At 43.4% G+C, this 20,659-nt stretch overlaps 1 protein-coding gene across 1 annotated transcript in view; it reads right to left on the reverse strand.

The window, feature by feature from the left end:
• Positions 1–20,659, reverse strand: part of LOC113017972 (uncharacterized) — a 286,973-nt gene that overhangs the window by 262,105 nt on the left and 4,209 nt on the right. Inside the window, exons 4-5 of the mRNA XM_026161052.1 lie at positions 17,552–17,878; positions 15,205–15,531 (exon numbers count right to left, since the gene is read on the reverse strand). Of these exons, the coding sequence (XP_026016837.1) occupies positions 15,205–15,531; positions 17,552–17,878 (654 nt within the window). The remainder of the gene's footprint in view (positions 1–15,204; positions 15,532–17,551; positions 17,879–20,659) is intronic.

Raw genomic sequence — 20,659 nt, forward strand, 5'->3', positions numbered from 1 at the left:
TCTTCTTCTACTTGTTTTAACTGAAAACGTTGACTTCCTGTCTCACTACAGTGAATAACTGCTCTTCTTTAATCATTTGTTTGATGCTGATTTTATACATTCATTTAGATTTAATCAGTTCAAAAATGTTTCCATGACATTCATCATTATTTTCTAAATGTTCCACTCACTGCAGCAATAAATAATAAATCAAAGGGTTCACAGTCTGTGGGCCCACTGTGGGTCCTGATTTATTTCCATGAAAAAACCTTTAAAGTCTCTGATAGAAGTTCTACAAGTGAGTCCTCTTGTTCTCACATGTCTGAGCTCCTCACTGAACTTCAGCTTCAGACCAACAAGTCCAAACCTGCTACACTGACAGACAGGAAGGAGTCAGGGCTCCACCTCTGACGGAGAGGGAAGCAGATTTTCACAATAAGAGCACATGTTCCAAGATGACTTTGATGTATTGTGAGCTGTTGAAGGATGGGATGGACTAATGTTACAACCATTTTAAATTCAAACACTTTCATTTGCCTGAATATCAAGCATCATCACTTACACACTGAGTCACAGTCAGCTGTAAGGATGGGTATTGATAAGATTTTCACGATTCCGATTCCATTTTCGATTCTGTTTAACGATTCGATTCTTTATCGATTCTCTTATCGATTCTTTTTTAAAAAAGGAGAACACTAAGGTCGATTAGCTTAAAACTTTGTTTTATATCTTCTCTTTGAACAAGATAGAAATTTAGGAGTAACATGGCCTTACAAACCCAGCAGTGAGATCTTAAGAGATCCACAGCCTACGGCTCTTCAATGGGGTGTCACAGGGTCCCCGGGGAAAAATTGTAAATGTAAAATAATAAAATAAATATTCGTCTGTAGCAATAACAAAGTATAACATAAATTATTCAGTAGCAATTACACAAGAATATCCAGTAATGTCCCTGTCTACAATTAAACACATTCACTTACCATCTGCTGTGGCAAATGGGTGCAAGCCTTTGACCACAAACTGAGTCACTGCTCGGTGACATTCGTCTATCCTGGCCTGAAAGGAGACGCTGCCGGTGGACTGCAGTGAGAACTGCCAGCATCTGAGCCAGACTCTGTCTGTCTCATCATGGTCACCTAAACGCACAGTGATGGCAGGTTTGTAATAAGGCAGATCGCGCTAACATAATATGCACTGTTGTTGATTATTTACCTGCCGCATTAACGGGAGAGGACGTGCAAACGTTACCGCTGCTGCTGGGTTGAGATTCACGAGTCCGGAATTAAAAACATGACATTCATTTAAGGTCATCGTGTGTTTTGTGAGCAAATGCTTTTGCATATTCGTAGTGTTTCCTCCCTTAAATGAAGTATCTACTTTGCAAGTATTGCAAGTTGCCCTGTTGTCATCGGTTCTCATAAAGTATAATCAAACTTTTTAGCGTTTGAGCCGCCATGTTTCCTGCCAGGTAAATGACGCTCCGCAACGTGGTGACGTCCTTCGGGGCGACTGGAATCGATAAGGGAATCGTTTGCAAAAATGGCAAACAATTCCAAGGAATTGAAACAGTGGGAACCGGTTCTCAACAAGAACCGGTTTTCGATACCCATCCCTAGTTAGCTGACTGCTCCTGTAGATGGAGGACAGACGTTTATTATCAGTGAAGACAGCAAAGTTCATAAAGACACAGATGAGGGAGTTTGGTGTGGAAGAACACCTTTGGGATGAAGCAGAGTAAAGGAAAAATAAACATAATAACAGGCTCATAATGATGATGTTATATTTGGAATAAGTGCACATCTAAAGGGCACAAACAGTGAAGCTGTGAACTCTCTCTGCAGTGACTCCATCATCTAAAGACACTGTGGATGTGACACAGAGAGGAAACTGAGCTTTTCTTCCTGCTCTTTCTCTCGCTTCACTTTCCTGTTAAACTTTGGAAGCACAAATCAAAGACAGTCAGAGGAACTCAGCCAGACCAGCTGCTGCTCCATCTACAGGTGGAGACACCACCCACGTGTCTGTAGGAGAACCAGAGTCACAAAGTAACAGAGTGAAGAGCAGCAGGTGAAGCACAGAGGACACAAAAAGGAAGGAAAGAAGGAAACAAGGTCCATCTGTGTCCTTTCAAACAAGCATCAAGGTTTCATAGCTAATGAGCATAAAGCTGTGACCTGGAACCAGCTGGAAACACACAGTTCATACAGAAGTGATTTGATCACCATACATATCAGGAAACCACTCATTCAGTCTTCATGCAGCCACACTGATGACATGCACAGTTACTTCCTGGTGTCACTGGTGTGTCGGGTTCCTGGTGTTCGCCCAGTGTTTGCACTTGTTTCATGTTTATTCACCTGTTCACATTTCCTGCTGTCATGTTTGCTTCCTGTGTGTTATTAGTTCTGTTCAGCTGTGTGTCCCTGATCATCATCATCAGCTAGAGTGTTTAAACCCTCAGTGTCTCTCTGCTCAGCGTCATTGTTGATGTTGATGTGCTCGACTCTGCACGTGTGTTCGCTTCAGTCCTTTCAGCTCAGCCAGTCATCCTGTGTTTGGTGACGATAAACAGCAGCCTTCACCTCCCTGTGAGTCCTTTCCTCACCCACACAGCAACCACTGACATGATGGGACCACCTGCTTTGGGAACTGTTCCCAGTCGGGCTTGCAAAGCGGCAGCTCTGCTTGGAAGTGTTTCCAGAAGCTGGAGGCCAACAGGAGCTGATTCAAAGCTGCACAGAGCCCATTTACATGCAGCCTAAGTTGTGTTTGTTTTGTTATAACTGCCACATGTCCCCACATCACATGCAGCCAATCATAAAGTTACTCAAAATACAAGGATTTTACATTTGCACCATTTCATTATTGTGATAGTTAAACTGAGTTATTAGGATAAAATCCTTTCAAAGTAGCCAAATAAACCTGCCATAGAAACAGGCTGTCTGACTGTGTCAGCTGAGTTATTAGTTACAACTCACCCAGCTGTTTCATTGGCTGTGCTCTTACATGTGACCTTGGCTACATTTTTGCTGAGTCGGAGTTTTCTATCAGATTTCTCCACCCTGAGGTCAGAGGTCAGCTCTGTCTCACACTCAGTACAAACCACCAGCATCACTCAGTCTGCAAGTGTCACATTAGTCGACTGGTAGTGACGGTTGTGCCGATGCAGTGGATTTACCACATGTGAGCTTACTGCAGTATGTTGACACAGATGTGCCTTCAGATCCAGCTGAGCCTGTCTTGGATCAGCACAAGCACCACGAGCAGCCCTCTAACATCACACCTCAGCCCGTGGAATATTCACCTGTTAGTGCTGAGCTGGATCACTAAACTGTTGTCCTACAGACAAACACATCTTTACATCCTGTCACACATCATTTGCACCTTTGGGTGCAAATGATGTGTGACAGGACTGAACTTTAGCAAAGGTCACGTATTAAAAAACACAAACAGCCAATTGAAAAGCCTGGCTGAGTGATAACACAGAGAGGTTTCAATATGTACACAAGGATCTCCACACAATAACAGCTCCATTCCCAGCAACACACCCACTGTGTTTAAGGTGGACTGGGTAAAGAGTAAGAACAGACAAACAGATGGAGGTGAACGAATGCTCAAACATGTGAGATAAAGGCTCTGTACTTGTGCTGGTAGATGTCTCGGTCTGGGCTGATGTGGTTCTGATGTACAGGTCGTCCCACAGACAGCCGTGCAGCACCGCGTACCTCATCACTCCAATCCTGTTTGTAATCTACAAGGAAACCAAGAAGGCTCACTGCTCTGTAGAAGCAAATACGTTTTTGAAAGGTGTTGTGATTTCCTCAAACTACCAGTCTTTACATCTTGTACAAGCTCATCACACATTATCAGGAAATGAATGCTTTTTTCTTCTTTGAAAGCTGTGATGCTGCTTGGAGACATAAGTACAAAAGTAACGTGTTCAGCAGCTGCAGCTCAGAGCTGGAAGTACAAGTGTGGCAACATGTGGCCAGAGTGGTGACAGAGCTGAACACTAACCTCTGTTATGGTGGATAAATAATGCAGCTGCATTATTAAGGCTCCTCATGGCTGCACAATACATGCATCAGCAAAGGACAAGAATCCCAACTAGGAGTAGAGCCCAACCCGAATACGGTATTCAGAAAAGCACGAATAACCTGTTTTTTATGAATACTTATTTCGAGCAAATACCTATTAAATATTTGTATTCGGGAACAAGAAAAACTTTATATCAAAAAGCTGAGTTTCCTTATGAGATCGCAGTGCATGACTGGATGAGTGAGTGACACAGGCTGCTGCACACAGCTGAGCGATAACTGGGGTCCAGAGGCAGTTTAACTTTAGTAACAAAAACTTTAGTGAAACTTTGAGCAGGAAGGAAACACCCAGAGAGGCGTTAAAGACACTCAGAAGCATCAAAAAGTCCGTGTTGCATTCAGGTGGAACTTTCACAATTCACAAATCTTCAACCAACTCCTTAGTTGATTTATTTCTGCTGGTTTTCCTGTTTGAAACACAAACGTCTTTTATCACTTTGTTGTTCTTCTTCATGCAGCATTTTAATATTTCAGCACTAAACAGATGTTTCTTCAAAGCTAATTTCAACCTGTTGAAGTCATGAATGAAAGTGCAGACTGAGAGTGGATCACATCATGTCTGAGGTGTGTCATGTGACATGTTCAGTATTGTCACACACGTCTAGATTGTCCCTGATATCATAGCTGCTCAAACACTGATGATTATATTTGAAGCATTATTATTGATGGCAGCAAAGTTTGATTGGAGCTCTCTGTCTGTGCTGATTTGTCGCCCTCTGGAGGTCAAAGCACAAACTGCATGATGTCACTGTAACCACCACAGTGACAGGAAGTGTTTTTAAATGACTGAAACACTGAAATGATGCTCAGACGTGTAAACGCTGCTGCTGTGCTACATTTGTCACTTCCTGCTTTCACTACCATCCATGTCAAAGTGCTGAAGTCATCTGATCACTTTAATGCAGTAAAACAGGAGCTGACGTCACTGATCACATGACTTTGAGGGATGTTTTGAGCACCTCGCTGAATCTGAGCCATGAAGATTTAAGGCAGCTCTGAAGGCAAAGCAGGTCTGAGCCTGTGTTAGCAAGCTGTACCTAATAAAGTGGCAGCAAGGACTCAGTCAGTAATGATCAGAGCCAGCAGGGGGCAGCACACAGAGGTGAGGCGCTGTCAGAGAAGCAGGCTCACATCAGGCTGGTCATATTCCATCATCTATACCTGAAATAATAAACAAGCACACAGCCAGAGGTTCTGTTTCGCTGCAGGGTCTCTTTGTTCTTCACATACGTGTTGAGCCGAGTGTAAATCCTGAGGCTGAGCGGCCTTTGTACACACACACTTCTAAGCAGGGCAAAGCTGTCAGCACAAACAAGAAGTGAAGAAAAATCCAGGCAGCCGGCCTGTGTCTGTCCAACCAGTCAGAGAGCTCTTTACATGCCAAGTTAATGTCAAGGCTAGTTTGCATTGCAGCAGGATTTTAAAAATAAAGTTGCAAATCCAGCTGCTAATCCAAATGTTAATCCCTGAGCTAATCTGTGAGCCAACAGGAAAGGGATTGAAATGAGGAGTGGATTCGCCACTTTAAAAAACTTTTTAAAAATTATTTTTTAACATGGAATTCAAAAATGAATGTACAAATTTATTCTACAATTCATGATTTAAGCACAGAATTCTTTATTTTGATGCGCGAGGTTCTTGTGGTCCCCCATAAATTTCATATATACAACATTGTTTTTAATGAGCAGCTTCAGGTTTTCATCCTGTTCTTCTTCACTTAGACAACATCATCTTCACATTTTGATGTTTTACAATGACAAAAGATGAGAAACAATTACCGAGTCTGCATGAAAATATAGATGTACAACTTGTAGACTTGTGTCACTTCTATGTTTGGAACGTGACAGAGTCTGAGTTAGAAATCTGTGGCTCATGACTGATTGTTCTAGTACGGATCTAAAAGCCCAACATAAAGCAATAACAGATCAAAATATTACATAATACATAATGTACATAAATAATCTATATACTTCATGTCAATGATCTGTGTGTGTGCTGGTTGAAGGCCTGACATCAGTATCACGTCACCTGTGAGCAGCGAGCAGAGAACAGGTGAGTGTTTATATTAATAACCTCCACAGATGTTAGCAGATTATGATCAGATTATGACCTGGAACATTTCTAAATGATGATTCAAGTCCCTTTATCATGAATCTGAGCCTCAAATATAGAAAAACTACTTTTATCATCTTCATCTTTACACTAAAATGTCTACAAACATGTCTAACACAGGCAGCATTTATCATCATCTGAAAGCTTCAGCTGAACATTTCATCCAGCTGTTGTCGATGGCGCAGGCGTACTGCTCCTGAAGATACTTCCTGTCAAATTTCTGTCCAGTAGAGTGATCTCTGAGACAACCATCGAAGTGAAGAGTGGCTTTAAACCTGGAGGAGAGGAGCACCAGGGACAGAGCCAAGGTCACCACAGAGAACGGGACGCTTTCATATTCCCGTCCTGGGAGGATGAACGGGATGACGATGCGGTTCCTTCCTGGTGGGCCGTGTTTAGCTGAGAGAGACTCAAAGTATTTCCACCTTCCATCATCATCTCTAAGAGGGCTAACCGTGATGTTTGGGACCATCTGTGCTCCAGCTTTCTTCAGTGAGTTCCAGTGATCTGGCAGGTTCACAGGTCGATGTTTGTCATCAGGAATGGTACAGCCTTCTTTCGTCACAGGAAAAAACTCTGTGCTGAGGCCTCAGTTTTCCTGTAGCGATACCGTACTCTAAACCAGAAGTGACGCAGTTCCAGGGAGAATACAGGAGCACGTCAGTGATGGTGGGCAGAGGCAGGTAACAGCTGGCTGGGATCATGAAGTCTCTGATTGCTCCATGAGCCATAAAGGTGATGTGAACATCATCGCTGTGGTTCTTCTTCTCCTCCTCATCAATGTGTTTCTTCAGGAAGTCAAACATGTCTGTGAGTTTGCTGAAGGTGTCAGACTCTGAGTTTTTTCTCAGCCACTGCAGGACGACTTCATCTGTGCAGCTTCTCATTGCCAGCTTTGTCAGTCTTTGCCTTTCATCACAGCTGCTCAGTCTGCCTGCTCTGCAGTGTGTAGATAACCTCTGAAACAATTTGCTGAAACAGGAATTATAGAAAAAACATTTTAAGCACAGCAAATATTTAATCTGTCCACAGATCCTGAAACAAAACACAGAGAAAATCTTCTCGTTTCATTTCACTCCTTGCTTCCAGACTTACTCCAGTTCCTCGTTTCTGTTCATCTCCTCACAGGAAGTTTGACTGTCTGTAACGTTGTCCTTCAGGTGCTTCCTGTGGTCAATAATCTACAGCATGTGGGTCAGATCTCAGGTACATGAATACAGACTCTTATCTTCGGTATTTTGAAAAGCTTGCAGTAAAACTGATCAGAGTTCAGTTAAAGATTATTTCGTTGCTGGGAAACAAACACTCTTTGCACACCTGTGTCCTCAAACTGAAGGAAGAACGTTCCTGCATCATAGACGTCGTTTATTTGTCTGATTTAAACCTGAATAAAATCCTAACAACAACCAGCTGCTCTTTGTATCCATGCTTCGTGCTTGGTTGGTTAAAAACTGTTGATGACATTTACACCATAGTGTTCAGTTATGGAGCAGCCTGCTCATCAGGTGGACAAACTAACAAAAGAACATTTCAGAAAGACAAAAGCGTCCGCTTACCTGCTCCAAAACGTCCACTCTGACCCCGTGCAGCCTGTGGAACAGAACAGAATAGACCTTTAGTCGTGGCACGCCACCATGCTGCAGGTCTCTGATTGGCTGACTAAACGAGCTGTATGGTATGAAAGTACCTGGACAGACACCAAATGAAAGTAAAACCTGAGTGGGGATTCCCCAAATGTGAAAACAAAAGTAGCAACATGACTCAGAGTTTCAGTACAAAGAGCTCAGCAGGAGCTGCGGTCACATTCATGAACACGAAGTCGGGCCTCTACACCAACGTGACCGTACGGATTACATCTGCCCATCACGGGCGGATTTAATAGCCCTTCCCACAGCCACAGGTGTCAGTGGCTCCACCTTTGTGATGAACCCACACCTGTTTGCTGCATCTTACTTCTGTTTCATGTGGTTCTTTGTTTTCTGCTTTGGCTGCGAGAAACAGATTTTTGTTATAAAAACTTTACATACAGATGCTGCTATAAGTGTGTTTACAACCTCTCTCTCCCACAGCGTGTCTGTGTCCTGTCTTCCTCACCCAACCGCCAGCCGGTTGCGGCAGATGGCCCCGCCCCTCCCTGAGTCTTCCTGTTAAAGGGAGTTTTTCCTTCCCACTGTCTCCAAAGGTCTTGCTCATAGGGGGTCATATGATTGTTGGGTTTTTCTCTGCATGTATTATTATTATTGTAGGGTCTACCTTACAGTATAAATCACCTCTTGTGATTTGATGCTGTAGAAATAAAATAAAATTACATCTTTATTCTTTCTCTTCTTTTATCATTTAAAAATAATTAAAACAAAGATGACGCAGTCAGCCATGTTCCCCACGTCCTGTTTTATTAGGAGCAATAAAAAAGCTGAGGCGTCGCCCTGAAGCCTGACCTTTGTTCATTTGTTAGTGAGCTCACTAAAAGCTGACAGAGACAAACTCTGATTGTGTTTGTGCTGCTAACAATTTACTGGAACACACTCAGCTGTGAGCTGTGCTCAGATTTAGTGTTAGCAACAGAAAATATTGGAGAAAATCAGTGAGTGAAACAACACGACTGACATGACAGCAGGAAGAAGTGAGGCCTTAAAGACGGAGCTAACAGATCATCACTGGGATGAAGTGTGTGCTGACGTTCCTGATCAGGCACACAGTGTCTCTGAAATCCATCCTTAGAATCACATCATAAACTCTGTCCTGTTAGGAAATGTTGCTTAAAGATGAGGAGAAAGAAAAGCTGTGGATGACTAAAGGTCTGCAGACGACACGCAGGAAGAAAAATCCACTTTAGAAGCAGTTTTTACTGCAGAGCAGCAGAGACAGTGAAGGCAGCAGGATCCCTCCTTCATCAATGTTCACCAATATCAGAGAAATGATCTGTGAAACAATGTGATTCCTGTGTGAGTCCTTCTCCACAAAGAGTGGTCTCAACATGGCGCCTGTGTTCAGCTTGGCCTCTGTTGCTCCTCCATGTGTTTGTGGACTGTTTCCTTTTATTGTTTCTTATCTTATCATCTCAGCTCTGATATAGCCTGATGGTGTATTTACAGTTCACATACTTTGTTGAGTATCAAAGTATGTATGGAAAAAACTTTTGACAGCTGGCAGAGCTACTACCAAGGTTTCCCTCCGCCGTTTGTTTGCCCTCCGCCTTCTCCAGACTACCTGTACCTGTTCTTGGCTCCAAGCAAAAGCCCAGGAGCAAGACAAGCTGAAGAAGATCGTCTAGAAGGGGCTGTAGGTCTGGTGTTCAGGCCAAAAGCAAATGCGCCCGACAGAGGGGATTTCTTCGGCTCCATGGTGGAGAATGACTCCGGTATTTCGTACCGGTCCCCCTACAGGACACGGATAATGCTGATCTGCTACCACCTACCCAACTGTGCATTAGGGCCTAACAGAAAATTTACCTGGACCGGCAACATATCTCGAGATACCGGAGAATGAATGTATTCACCTTAATGAGCTCTGTCTGGTCGGCTGTCACTTCATCGGGACTCCGCGTTTGGACCGTCATGGTGGTGGATTTGCCACTGTTTTCCGGGACAATTTCTCCTGCAGAGCTTTGGACTCTGAGACTTTCCTTCCTTTGAATCACAACTTCTTAAGGTCCGTTCATCAAATATACTGTGTTTTACCGCCCTCCCGGACCTGCTGGTGTTTTTTATCCAGGATTTCACAAACTTTTTATGCTCTATTATTAAACTGGAGAAAGTGATTCTCTTGGCTCTGAGATTCTCTTGGCTCTCGGTGAAGGCGGTCACACTTTTCTCCTCTCCTCCTTCCCCTTATCTTCCCTGCTTAGCCTCTTGTGTCCTTGTCTTGTCTTGTGTGCATTACTTTTCCCTCGAACACTCTCTCACTGTCATTCTCTAAAACCTAAAAGAGAATTATGGATTTGATCAACTGGTCTCTGAATGCTATTGACACCCTTTAACGAGAAGTCTGGGCTCGGGAGAGCCCAAGTGCCCTGGAGGGACTTTCCCTGCCGGATACACGATGGACGGGTGGCAGACCTTGAGGATCTTGTGCCTGGTGGGACTGTCAATCGAGGACGCTGAAGATATCTACCTATTCGGAACCATGATAACAGGGTTCTTGCTGATCGGAGCTGGCTTGGCCCTGACTTATCGGAGAAATAAGAGAGCGGAACCGGCTTTTCAAACCCCCCCAAGGCTGCCCGCTGGAATTGAAGCGATGGGACGAGGCGCGACCTCTCACACCGAACGCAGACGCTTAACCTTGGAGACGCTTACAGCTGCCGTGAAGACTCAAACTAACACCATTGAGCGTATGATGGGATACATCAGAGAGGGGCCTGCTCAAAATGACACCCTTGAGCGAAAGTTGGATCACATCGCAGAACGGCTCACTGCAGCTGTGAGGTCTCAGAATCAAAAGAATGACAACACCACGGACCAGAAGTTTGATACCATCATGAGGAGGCTCGCAGTGCTCCAACGGGAGATCGAGAGACCAGCGTCAGAGTGCTAAATTCGGAGCTGCTTGCATAAAGGAGAAATCAACAATATTCAACATATGGACACCACGGCGCCAGCTGCTCAGGCCCAAGGCTGGAGCCGACCAAAACAACTCCCTGATAACGACTGTGTGATGACTATTCTTCCCATCCCATGCAAGGCCACCTGGGTTGGCTGGCAGACTGTTTACTCAGCCTGATAGGGCGAAGGACACTGTCTCAGCTGGACTCTGGACACGCACACACGTACACTTACACTGATAAGCACGCACTCATCCCCCTCCCTTCCAAACGCCTTCGATGCTTGTTTCCTGCGGGGGAAGATGGCGGGTCTGCGTGCCGCGCTGGAATGGTAGCGCTGTGCAGGACGACTGCTGTGTTCCTTCGGATTACCCCCCACCCCCCTATCCAACCCCTGTGGCTTGTCATGTGCTCTGATGTTGTGATGTGGACATTAATGTGCTCTCTGTGCAGAGGAGTTTTTTTTGTTTCCTGTTCTCATGCTGTCCTCCCATAGGTGCCCAGCGTGAGAAGAGGTCTCCTTTTTTCCTCTTGTACTTTTCCCATTGTTGTGTAATTTTTCAGTGTTTTCTCTGCAACACTGCCGATCTCCGACTGTATTCCCATGTGATGTTTTCGTTGTGTGTGTAAGTCGGGGGGGGGGGGGGGGGGGTCCTATTCCTCTGCGGGGCAACCTGCATTCATAAAGCATTCATTCAATTCAATTCAATTCAATTCTTGATGATCGGCAATTTCAACCTGCATTTGGATGACCTTGGCTTTAGCATGGCCTCTGACTTTTCCATTTCAGACTCTTTTAATTTTAACCAGCATGTCTCTGGTCCCACTCACGTTCAAGGCCACACCTTGGACCTCGTGTTTTCTCTTGGCTTAGACATAACTGATCTCTGTGTTAAGGATGTACAGGTGAGTGACCATTCTTGTGTTATTTTTAACCTCAGCTTCCCTCAGGATACACCACCATCCAATCTCTTGTTCAATAAGCGGTTCATAAATCAGGATGTTTCCCTGAAGTTTTCTGATTTATTAGATCCTCATGTGATCAGAGGCTGCACTGATGCTGAAGTTGCTACACAGTGTTTAATAATCATTGTTTGGAGATATTAAATTCAGTGGCACCTTTAAAAACTTTCATGGCTTCCCCAAAAAGAGCTCATCCGTGGATAAATGATGACATAACGTAAGTCAAAAGACTCTGTAGGAAAGCAGAACACCTTTGGAAATTAACTAAACTTGAAGTTCACAGGGTCAGCCTTAGAGAACTTTGGGTTTCTCTGCACGAAAACCTTTGACCTCTGTCCTCTATATCTGAGAGTGATGACTTTCTAAACTTCTTTGTGGATAAAGTTAATAATGTCCGTATGAGCATTGGTGCTCATGCGACCAGTCCGACAGTCTCGGTCGTTGTGTCCTTGGGCAAGACACTTCACCCGTTGCCTTCTGGTGGTGGTCAGAGGGCCTGGTGGGGCCAGCGTCCGGCAGCCTCGCCTCTGTCAGTGCGCCCCAGGGTGGCTGTGGCTACAATGTAGCTGCCATCACCAGTGTGTGAATGTGTGTGTGAATGGGTGGATGACTTAATGTGTGTAAAGCACTTTGGGGTCCTTAGGGACTAAGTAAAGCGTTATACAAATACAGGCCATTTACAACCAGCAGATGATGGAGGATCTTTGTCCCTCCATTCAAGTTCAGAGATGCTGAAGAACTCTGAAGCATTTTTGGAGCAGTGTGGAGGCCCAGCACTTTATTAAGACATGATCATTGTCTGAAATTTCATGTCTCATTAATCTGGAGATTTCCCTTTTATCTCTGCTCCTGACTGTAATTAAGAAGACATGTCACTTTGTTTCAAAAGCAGCTGCAGACAGCAGAGGGCAGTGCTGCTCTGTAAATCCAACCGAAAACGAGCTTAAAGAGTGCGTCTCAATTCAGGGGATGCATCTTTCGGACGTCGCATTTGAAGGCCGATAGTCGCTACCCGATCCGTACCGGAAACCTGATCCGTATCACGCATTCACAAATCTTACTCTTTGCCAGCATCGCAACATTTAATATATTGAATGACACGGTTAGTGCCCAGTTAGCTCCTAGCATTTCAGAATCAGAATCAGAATCAGAATACTTTATTGATCCCTGGGGGAAATTATTTTTTGTTACAGTGCTCCATTTTAAACCAACATAAACCAACATTAAGACAAGACAGACAATACGCTAACTAAGAATAGTACAACATATATATATATATATATACATATATATATATATATATATATATATGTATATGTATATATATATATATATATATATATATATATATATACATATATATACATATGTCACTCATTAATAAATAGCTGGAAAAGGCAGAGTTTCTTGACAACTCTGCCTTCTTTTTGACTCCCCGGGACATTTAAACAATAGGTACCTCCGTATACAAACCAATTCATGCTTCTTCTCAACGGAGAGTTTCCCCTGATTGAACAACAGCGCCGTAAAATAGGAAGAAAAGTTAAACATGCATACACAAACACAAATTGTAATGATGCAAGTTCAGTTTACAATAGGGCTCATTTGCTCCGTCAGCAAGTGGCGGTGTCCTCGTACACCGGGGAGTAATCTGCCATTAAACGAAAAAGGAGAAGAAGAGAACATCTGCACATAATAATAATAACAATAATAATAATAACAATAATAATGTCTGTGAAGGTTCTCAGTAATAATAATGAATTGCATTTATATAGTTTTTTTTTGAGACCCTCAAAACACTGTACAATTCCACTATTCATTCACTCAATGCAAGCTAGAGTTGTAGCCACAGCTGCCCTAAGAGCAGACTGACAAAAGCTAGGCTGTCGTATCGCACCATCGGCCATCACCAGTAGGCGGTAGGTGAAGTGTCTTGCCCAAGGAGTAAAGAGTAAACTTTTAAAAGTAAGTACTGAATATTATGTTACTTATTTATGTGTAAATGTACCTAAATATCATACCTTTCCGAGTTACTTCAGCTTTATATTCCATCACGGACCCTCGGATCAGCTGGTCAGCTGTTGGTTGTCCCAAAATCTAGGCTAAAACATAGAGGCGAATGAGCCTTTTCAATTATGGCCCCCAAACGCTGCCTTTAAATATTAGACAGGCATCTTCATTTCCTGTTTTTAAGTTGCTTTTGAAAACAAACCTTTTTTCGATAGCGTTCAGACTGGTGTGAGTTGATACGTTTATTATGTGTATTATTAGTGAGTGTCAGTGGTTTTATTAGTTTTACCTTTTTGTTTCTGCACAGCACTTTGGGCAAACCTTCTGTTTTTAAATGTGCTATATAAATACATTGGATTTGAAATGTTTAACCTCGTAGGACCTGGCATCCACGTATGTGGACATCACATTTTGGGTTGTCTAGACCAAAATACAAAATTTTGCTCTACTAGAACCTGATATTCACTTACAAGGACACCGCCACGGTAAAATTTTATATTTTTGTAAAATTAAAAATTCATGTCCTCATATGTGGATCTCATTATTCTCAGAAACACAAATCATGTAAAATAAAAAATCTGGTAATTCTTTCTTTTTACATTTATCAGGTCCCAGTCAGCCCAAATAGCAAAGAGAAATTAAAATACCTGCCATAAAAGAGTTTGGGTCATAGTGCATTAATAATGAAGAACAAACAAAACAGGAACCAAAACCTAGCTCAGACAATACAAAATTCAGAGGCACATACAAAACGACACGGTTCCTCCAAGGCTGCAGCCCCTGAATTGGGATACAGCCCATGTTTAGTCCCTTGGCAGGTCAGATGACTCAGTCCAACATATAAAGACACACAAAAATGTCCAGAGAAGCAAAGACAAATCCAAACAATCCATCATCCTGAGTCAAAGTGATCACAGGTCTGCTTTGTTGGAGATGAGCCGTCAAAGTGGAACATGTGGACTGTTCCTTAATACTACCACTGTAGGCTACGCCCCTCTGGTCATGTGATCATGTGGTTTGTAGGAACGCTCCTCTTCCTCAGAGGATCCACCTGTGCTTCCTCTCCTCTCTCCTCCACCTTTTACAGTGAGGAAACGTCCTCCATGATGGAGGAGCTGCTGGAAAGTGCTGAGAGTTTCCTCCAGAATGAGACCTCTGTCACAGTTCAGAGGATCTACGGCAGCAGAGACCTTCATGGACACTAAAAGTCTCAAACACACAACAACAACATCACACTGACTCCACTCTGACCTCACTGATCAATAATCAAAGAACACACAGATCAAACTGATTGATCAGCCATCAGAGGAGTCGGATCAATGGAGCTGCTTCTGTTCCTGATGTCCCCTGTTTGATGCTGGACCTGAACTCTGCCTGCAGAGGAGACACAAGACAGTCAGAGACACACACACACACACACACACACACACGCACACACACACACACACACACACACACACACACACACACACACACACACACACACACACACACACAAACCTTTGACTTTAAGCTGCACAGTTTTCCCTCTGATCCAGATGTTCTTCCTGTAGACGCCACATCTGTATTCTCCACTGTCTCTCTCTGTGGGCTGTTTCAGGGTCAGACTGAGGTCTCCAGTTTTCAGCAGGTCTTCATTTATTGCCGTTCGGTCTCTGTAATCTTGGTGCTGTTCTTCAGGCTGGTCAGAGCCGTTCTCATACACGAGAAGCTTGTGGTATGAACTCACCTCCCACCACTCCACTTTAGCATCTCCAGGCAGGTTTTGTGTGGTTTTGAAGGGCAGCTGGACAGACTCCACCCCCTCCTCCACCTCCACCTGACACACTGAGAGGACAACAAACACAACATGAGCTGTACAAAGTGTGATTGGTGTTCAGAGCAGCATCATGTGACTCTTGTTCTGCACTAAATGAAGCAATGGAGTGGCGCCTCCTTCAGGCAGAGAAACAGCTCATGGAGAGAAATAATTATTAGAGCAAAAACAAGAGTGGAGCTGCAAATAAGGCCGAGAGGAACGCTGCAGAAAACTGTTCATGTGTGAATTCATCACTTCATAGATTTCTTTGAGCACTAAAATCAGAGCTGCTTCTATTTCTAATATGACAGCTGTACATTAGAGCTGCAACACTTTAAATGTGAGCCATAAAAACATGATACTCTACAAGTGCATTCAGCTCTGACACTGTCACATCATGAAGGAGACGTGGAAATCACTTTGTTACACAAATCAAAGTCCAATCAGTTCTATTGATGGAATATTGTGTGATCAATAGACTGATCAGTTTCTAATCTGTCATCGATCAGCTGGAAATCCAGCATGTCAAACAGACAGGCAGCAGATTAGGACCAAACACAAACACAGTGAGACTTTTTCTTCACAGCAGTTGCAGGTAAACTGCAGCAACAATGCGACTCAGATGTTTTAGCGAGCAAAGCGGCTGATGTGGAGTGAAGCCACGTTAATGACAACGTGTACAACCATTGGAGATGTGAGCAGGACAGACGGAACAACTGACGGACAAAGTGTCTTTAAATTGTGTTGATAGGCCACGTAAAAGCAGAGTTATGATAAAAATATATGCAATGTTTGTTTGTTTTTCCTGAATAATATTGTTGTTTATTCACTGTGGGAAGAAACGTTAAAAACTGTGTTTTATATGGAAAGCACTCTAAAGCACTCCGCCTGTGAGCAAAAACAAAACCAAAAAACCCCCACCCTTTCTATCGGTGGAAAAATGTACCACGTCGACCAATCAAACAATGATATGGCAACATGGCATTTAGCTGATTAGGAAGGGGGAAGTTTTAGGAGTGACAGCGGTGTTTTGAGGTGTGAGAGATTTGTGGCGTTTAGTGTAAATCTTGTGTAGTTAAAGTGTAGTGTAGTCAATAGTCTTGTTGTGTGAGGCAGAGGTTTATATAAAGAAGAAAAAGAAATTTGTGCTTTCAAAATTGGAGTTCAAGTTATTTTTACTTCCAATAGTGTTAACATGCTACACAGGTCATGTAAAAGTTGGGCTAAAGCACTTAATTAAAAGTTATCTAACATAAATGTAAATGCTGTAATTTGATTATTTTAACAAACCATGTAACTTGGATGGATTCAATGCTGGCGTGACCACAGTGCACACGTCTAAATGGTAAATGGCCTGTATTTGTATAGCGCTTTACTAGTCCTTAAGGACCCCAAAGCGCTTTACATATTCAGTCATCCATCCATTCACACACACATTCACACACTGGTGATGGCAGCTACATTGTAGCCACAGCCACCCTGGGGCGCACTGACAGAGGCGAGGCTGCCGGACACTGGCCCTCTGACCACCACCAGAAGGCATCGGGTGAAGTGTCTTGCCCAAGGACACAACGACCGGGACTGTCCAAGCCGGGGCTCGAACCGGCAACCTTCCGATTACAAGGCGAACTCTTCATCCAGCCACAAAGACCCCATGGGCTCCTCTGGATCATCACACTCAGCATTTTCACAATAAAAGCCTGATATTTATGGCTGCTCCACCCTGACATGTGACAACATCCAAATGACTGGATCAAAGTGTTTGAATGATCTCAGCAGCTTTAAAACTATTGATATTTATACATTTACATTGATTTGGACTAAACTAACAAAACGTTTGATCATTTCAACTCCATTTTAACAGTGTTCTAAGTCTATTCATTTACACCCACAGTTTTATGAATAGACTGACATTTTTGGATTTTAGATAAAAGGAAATCAGAGAATTAATATTATTTGAATGAACTGAAAATAGGCTGAAACTAAAAGCTTTTAGAGAATAAACGCCCACATGACCTCGGATCTTTGCCCTGTATCTATAGCACTGACCTCTGACTTTCAGCTCCACCTTTCTCTTCAGCAGGACGTTTCCCTCCCTGCTGTAGACGGTGCAGGTGTAGGTGTAGTTGTCCCTCTCTGTGGGGTGTTTCAGGGTCAGACTGAGGTCTCCAGTTTTCAGCAGGTCTTCATTCATCTTCGTTCGGTCTCTGTAAACCTGGTGCTGTTCTTCATGCTGGTCAGGGTCGTTCTCATACACGTGGACCTTTGTGTATGAACTGATCTTCCACTCCACTTTAGCGTCTTCAGGCAGGTGAAGTGTGGTGTTGAAGGGCAGCTGGACAGACTCCACCCCTGAATCCACCTCCACCTGGGGGACTGAGAGGACAACAAAGCACAACATGAGCTTGGATGGAGACATTTGTGTTGACTCTAACAGGCTGAATGCTGCTGCTTCACTGGGAGCTCACTGTTAGATAGAAAGTGGTCAGTGTGAAGAGGAGACGCAGCAGAAAGATGAAGACTGAAGGGAAGAAAGCAGTGAACAGACTGTTGGAGCTGCTGTTAGTGGGACAGGACTTTATTCAGTCTCTGAGGACCAGATTTGACTTGATGAAGCAGAGAAACACAGTCTGAGTGTTTCTGTCACACTCACTTCATCACACAGCTCAGTTTGACAACATGTGGAAGAATTTGATAGAAGCCTTCCTTTAGTAAAAGCACCAAGAAAACACCATGAAAACACCTCACTATCAATTCAATTCAATTCAATTTTATTTATATAGCGCCAAATCACAACAAAAGTCGCCTCACGGCGCTTCATAGATGCAGAGAAAAACCCAACAATCATATGACCCCCTATGAGCAAGCACTTTGGCGGCAGTGGAAAGGAAAAACTCCCTTTTAACAGGAAGAAACCTCCGGCAGAACCAGGCTCAGGGAGGGGCGGGGCCATCTGCTGCGACCGGTTGGGGTGAGAGAAGGAAGACAGGATAAAGACATGCTGTGGAAGAGAGACAGAGATTAATAGCAGATATGATTCAATGCAGAGAGGTCTGTTAACACATAGTGAGTGAGAAAGGTGACTGGAAAGGAAAAACTCAATGCATCATGGGAATCCCCGTCAGCCTACATCTATTGCAGCATAACAAAGGGAGGATTCAGGGTCACCTGGTCCAGCCCTAACTATATGCTTTAGCAAAAAGGAAAGTTTTAAGCCTAATCTTAAAAGTAGAGATAGTATCTGTCTCCTGAATCCAAACTGGAAGCTGGTTCCACAGAAGAGGGGCCTGAAAACTGAAGGCTCTGCCTCCCATTCTACTTTTAAATACTCTAGGAACAACAAGTAGGCCTGCAGAGCGAGAGCGAAGTGCTCTAATAGGGTGATATGGTACTACAAGGTCATTAAGATAAGATGGGGCCTGATTATTTAAGACCTTGTATGTAAGGAGCAGGATTTTGAATTCAATTCTGGATTTAACAGGAAGCCAATGAAGGGAAGCCAAAACAGGAGAAATATGCTCTCTCTTTCTAGTCCCTGTCAGGACTCTTGCTGCAGCATTTTGGATTAGCTGAAGGCTTTTCAGGGAGTTTTTTGGACATCCTGATAATAATGAATTACAGTCGTCCAGCCTGGAAGTAATAAATGCATGAACTAGTTTTTCAGCATCACTCTGAGACAGGATATTTCTAATTTTAGAGATGTTGCGCAAATGGAAGAAAGCAGTCGTACATATTTGTTTAATATGTGCGTTGAAGGACATGTCCTGGTCAAAAATGACTCCAAGGTTCCTCACAGCGTTACTGGAGGCCAAGGTAATGCCATCCAGAGTAAGAATCTGGTTAGATACCATATTTCTAAGATTTTCAGGGCCAAGTACAATAACCTCAGTTTTATCTGAATTAAGAAGCAGAAAGTTAGCGGCCATCCAGGTCTTTATGTCTTTAAGACATTCCTGCAGTTTAACTAATTGGTGTGTGTTATCTGGCTTCATGGACAGATAGAGCTGGGTGTCATCAGCATAGCAGTGAAAATGTATGCTATGTCTTCTAATGATACTGCCTAAGGGAAGCATGTATAACTACACTACACTACACACAAAACTGCAGTACTGGCAAATTGTACATAAAGTATGAAAAGTCAAAGTACTTATTGTGCAGAAAAATGTTCCCATCAGTGTCTGTGGATCAATATTACTGCTGCACATGTTTAAGGCTGAGCTCATTTCAAATCCTTTCTATTGTGTTGAATCTGCAGTAATGCATCATATTCTATAAAATCATATGTTTGTAGTGGCTGTCCTGTGAGGACCACGTCTCTCTAAACAAACAGCTGTTAATGAGCTCACAAACACAGGCCTACAGCTGGATTTGAAAAAGTCCATTCAATAGAAAATCAACAGTCACAGCTGGATTCAAAGGCATGAGCTCTGCCCCACATCGCAAAATTGGGATAGCCCAGATCTGGCCCACACAAGGTGCACATGGCCCACATATCGCAAAGAATGACGGCCTTTTGGTGGCCCAGATCTGGTTTGCCAGATGTCAGCCTAATGTGTCCTTTAATCAAGCCATGTAATAACAACATGTGACTGAAAATGCAAAAGTAACATGACAAAACTCCTTTCAGACAGTGAATGACTGACTCTTATATACCACTTTTCTAGTCTCTCGGATTACTCAAAGTTCTTTGTACAACATGCCACAATAACCCAACCACACTCTTTCTCTAAACTGAGTGCTTCCTAACTACATTCATACACATTTACACTCTTGGCATGCAGACTAGAGGAGCCACGGAACGAACCACTAACCTTCCGATCAGTACGTGATTTGCTCTACCTCCTGAGCGACAGCCTCCCAGTGGTAAACATGAGTGAACCGTCTCTAGGTTTTGGATAAAGTGTACACTCACAAACCTGTCAAACCTTCATTTGAAATGTTGGCTACCATAGCAGTATAGTATTGCAACATGGCATTTGCATCTTCTGACTAAAATAGGAAAAAAGGAACATAAATAGAGCCATTATTGCCAGACCTGGCCCACGTCTGGTTGACATACACCCTGCCATGACACCAGTCCATCAGAAGTGCCAGCTTGATTCCGAATCCAGGGAAGACCTGTTTTCTATGGGCCTGGGCCACATAAACCAAACCACA

The sequence above is a fragment of the Astatotilapia calliptera genome, unplaced genomic scaffold (assembly GCF_900246225.1).
Source record: "Astatotilapia calliptera unplaced genomic scaffold, fAstCal1.2 U_scaffold_3, whole genome shotgun sequence".
In the NCBI taxonomy this organism is placed as follows: Eukaryota; Metazoa; Chordata; class Actinopteri; order Cichliformes; family Cichlidae; genus Astatotilapia; species Astatotilapia calliptera.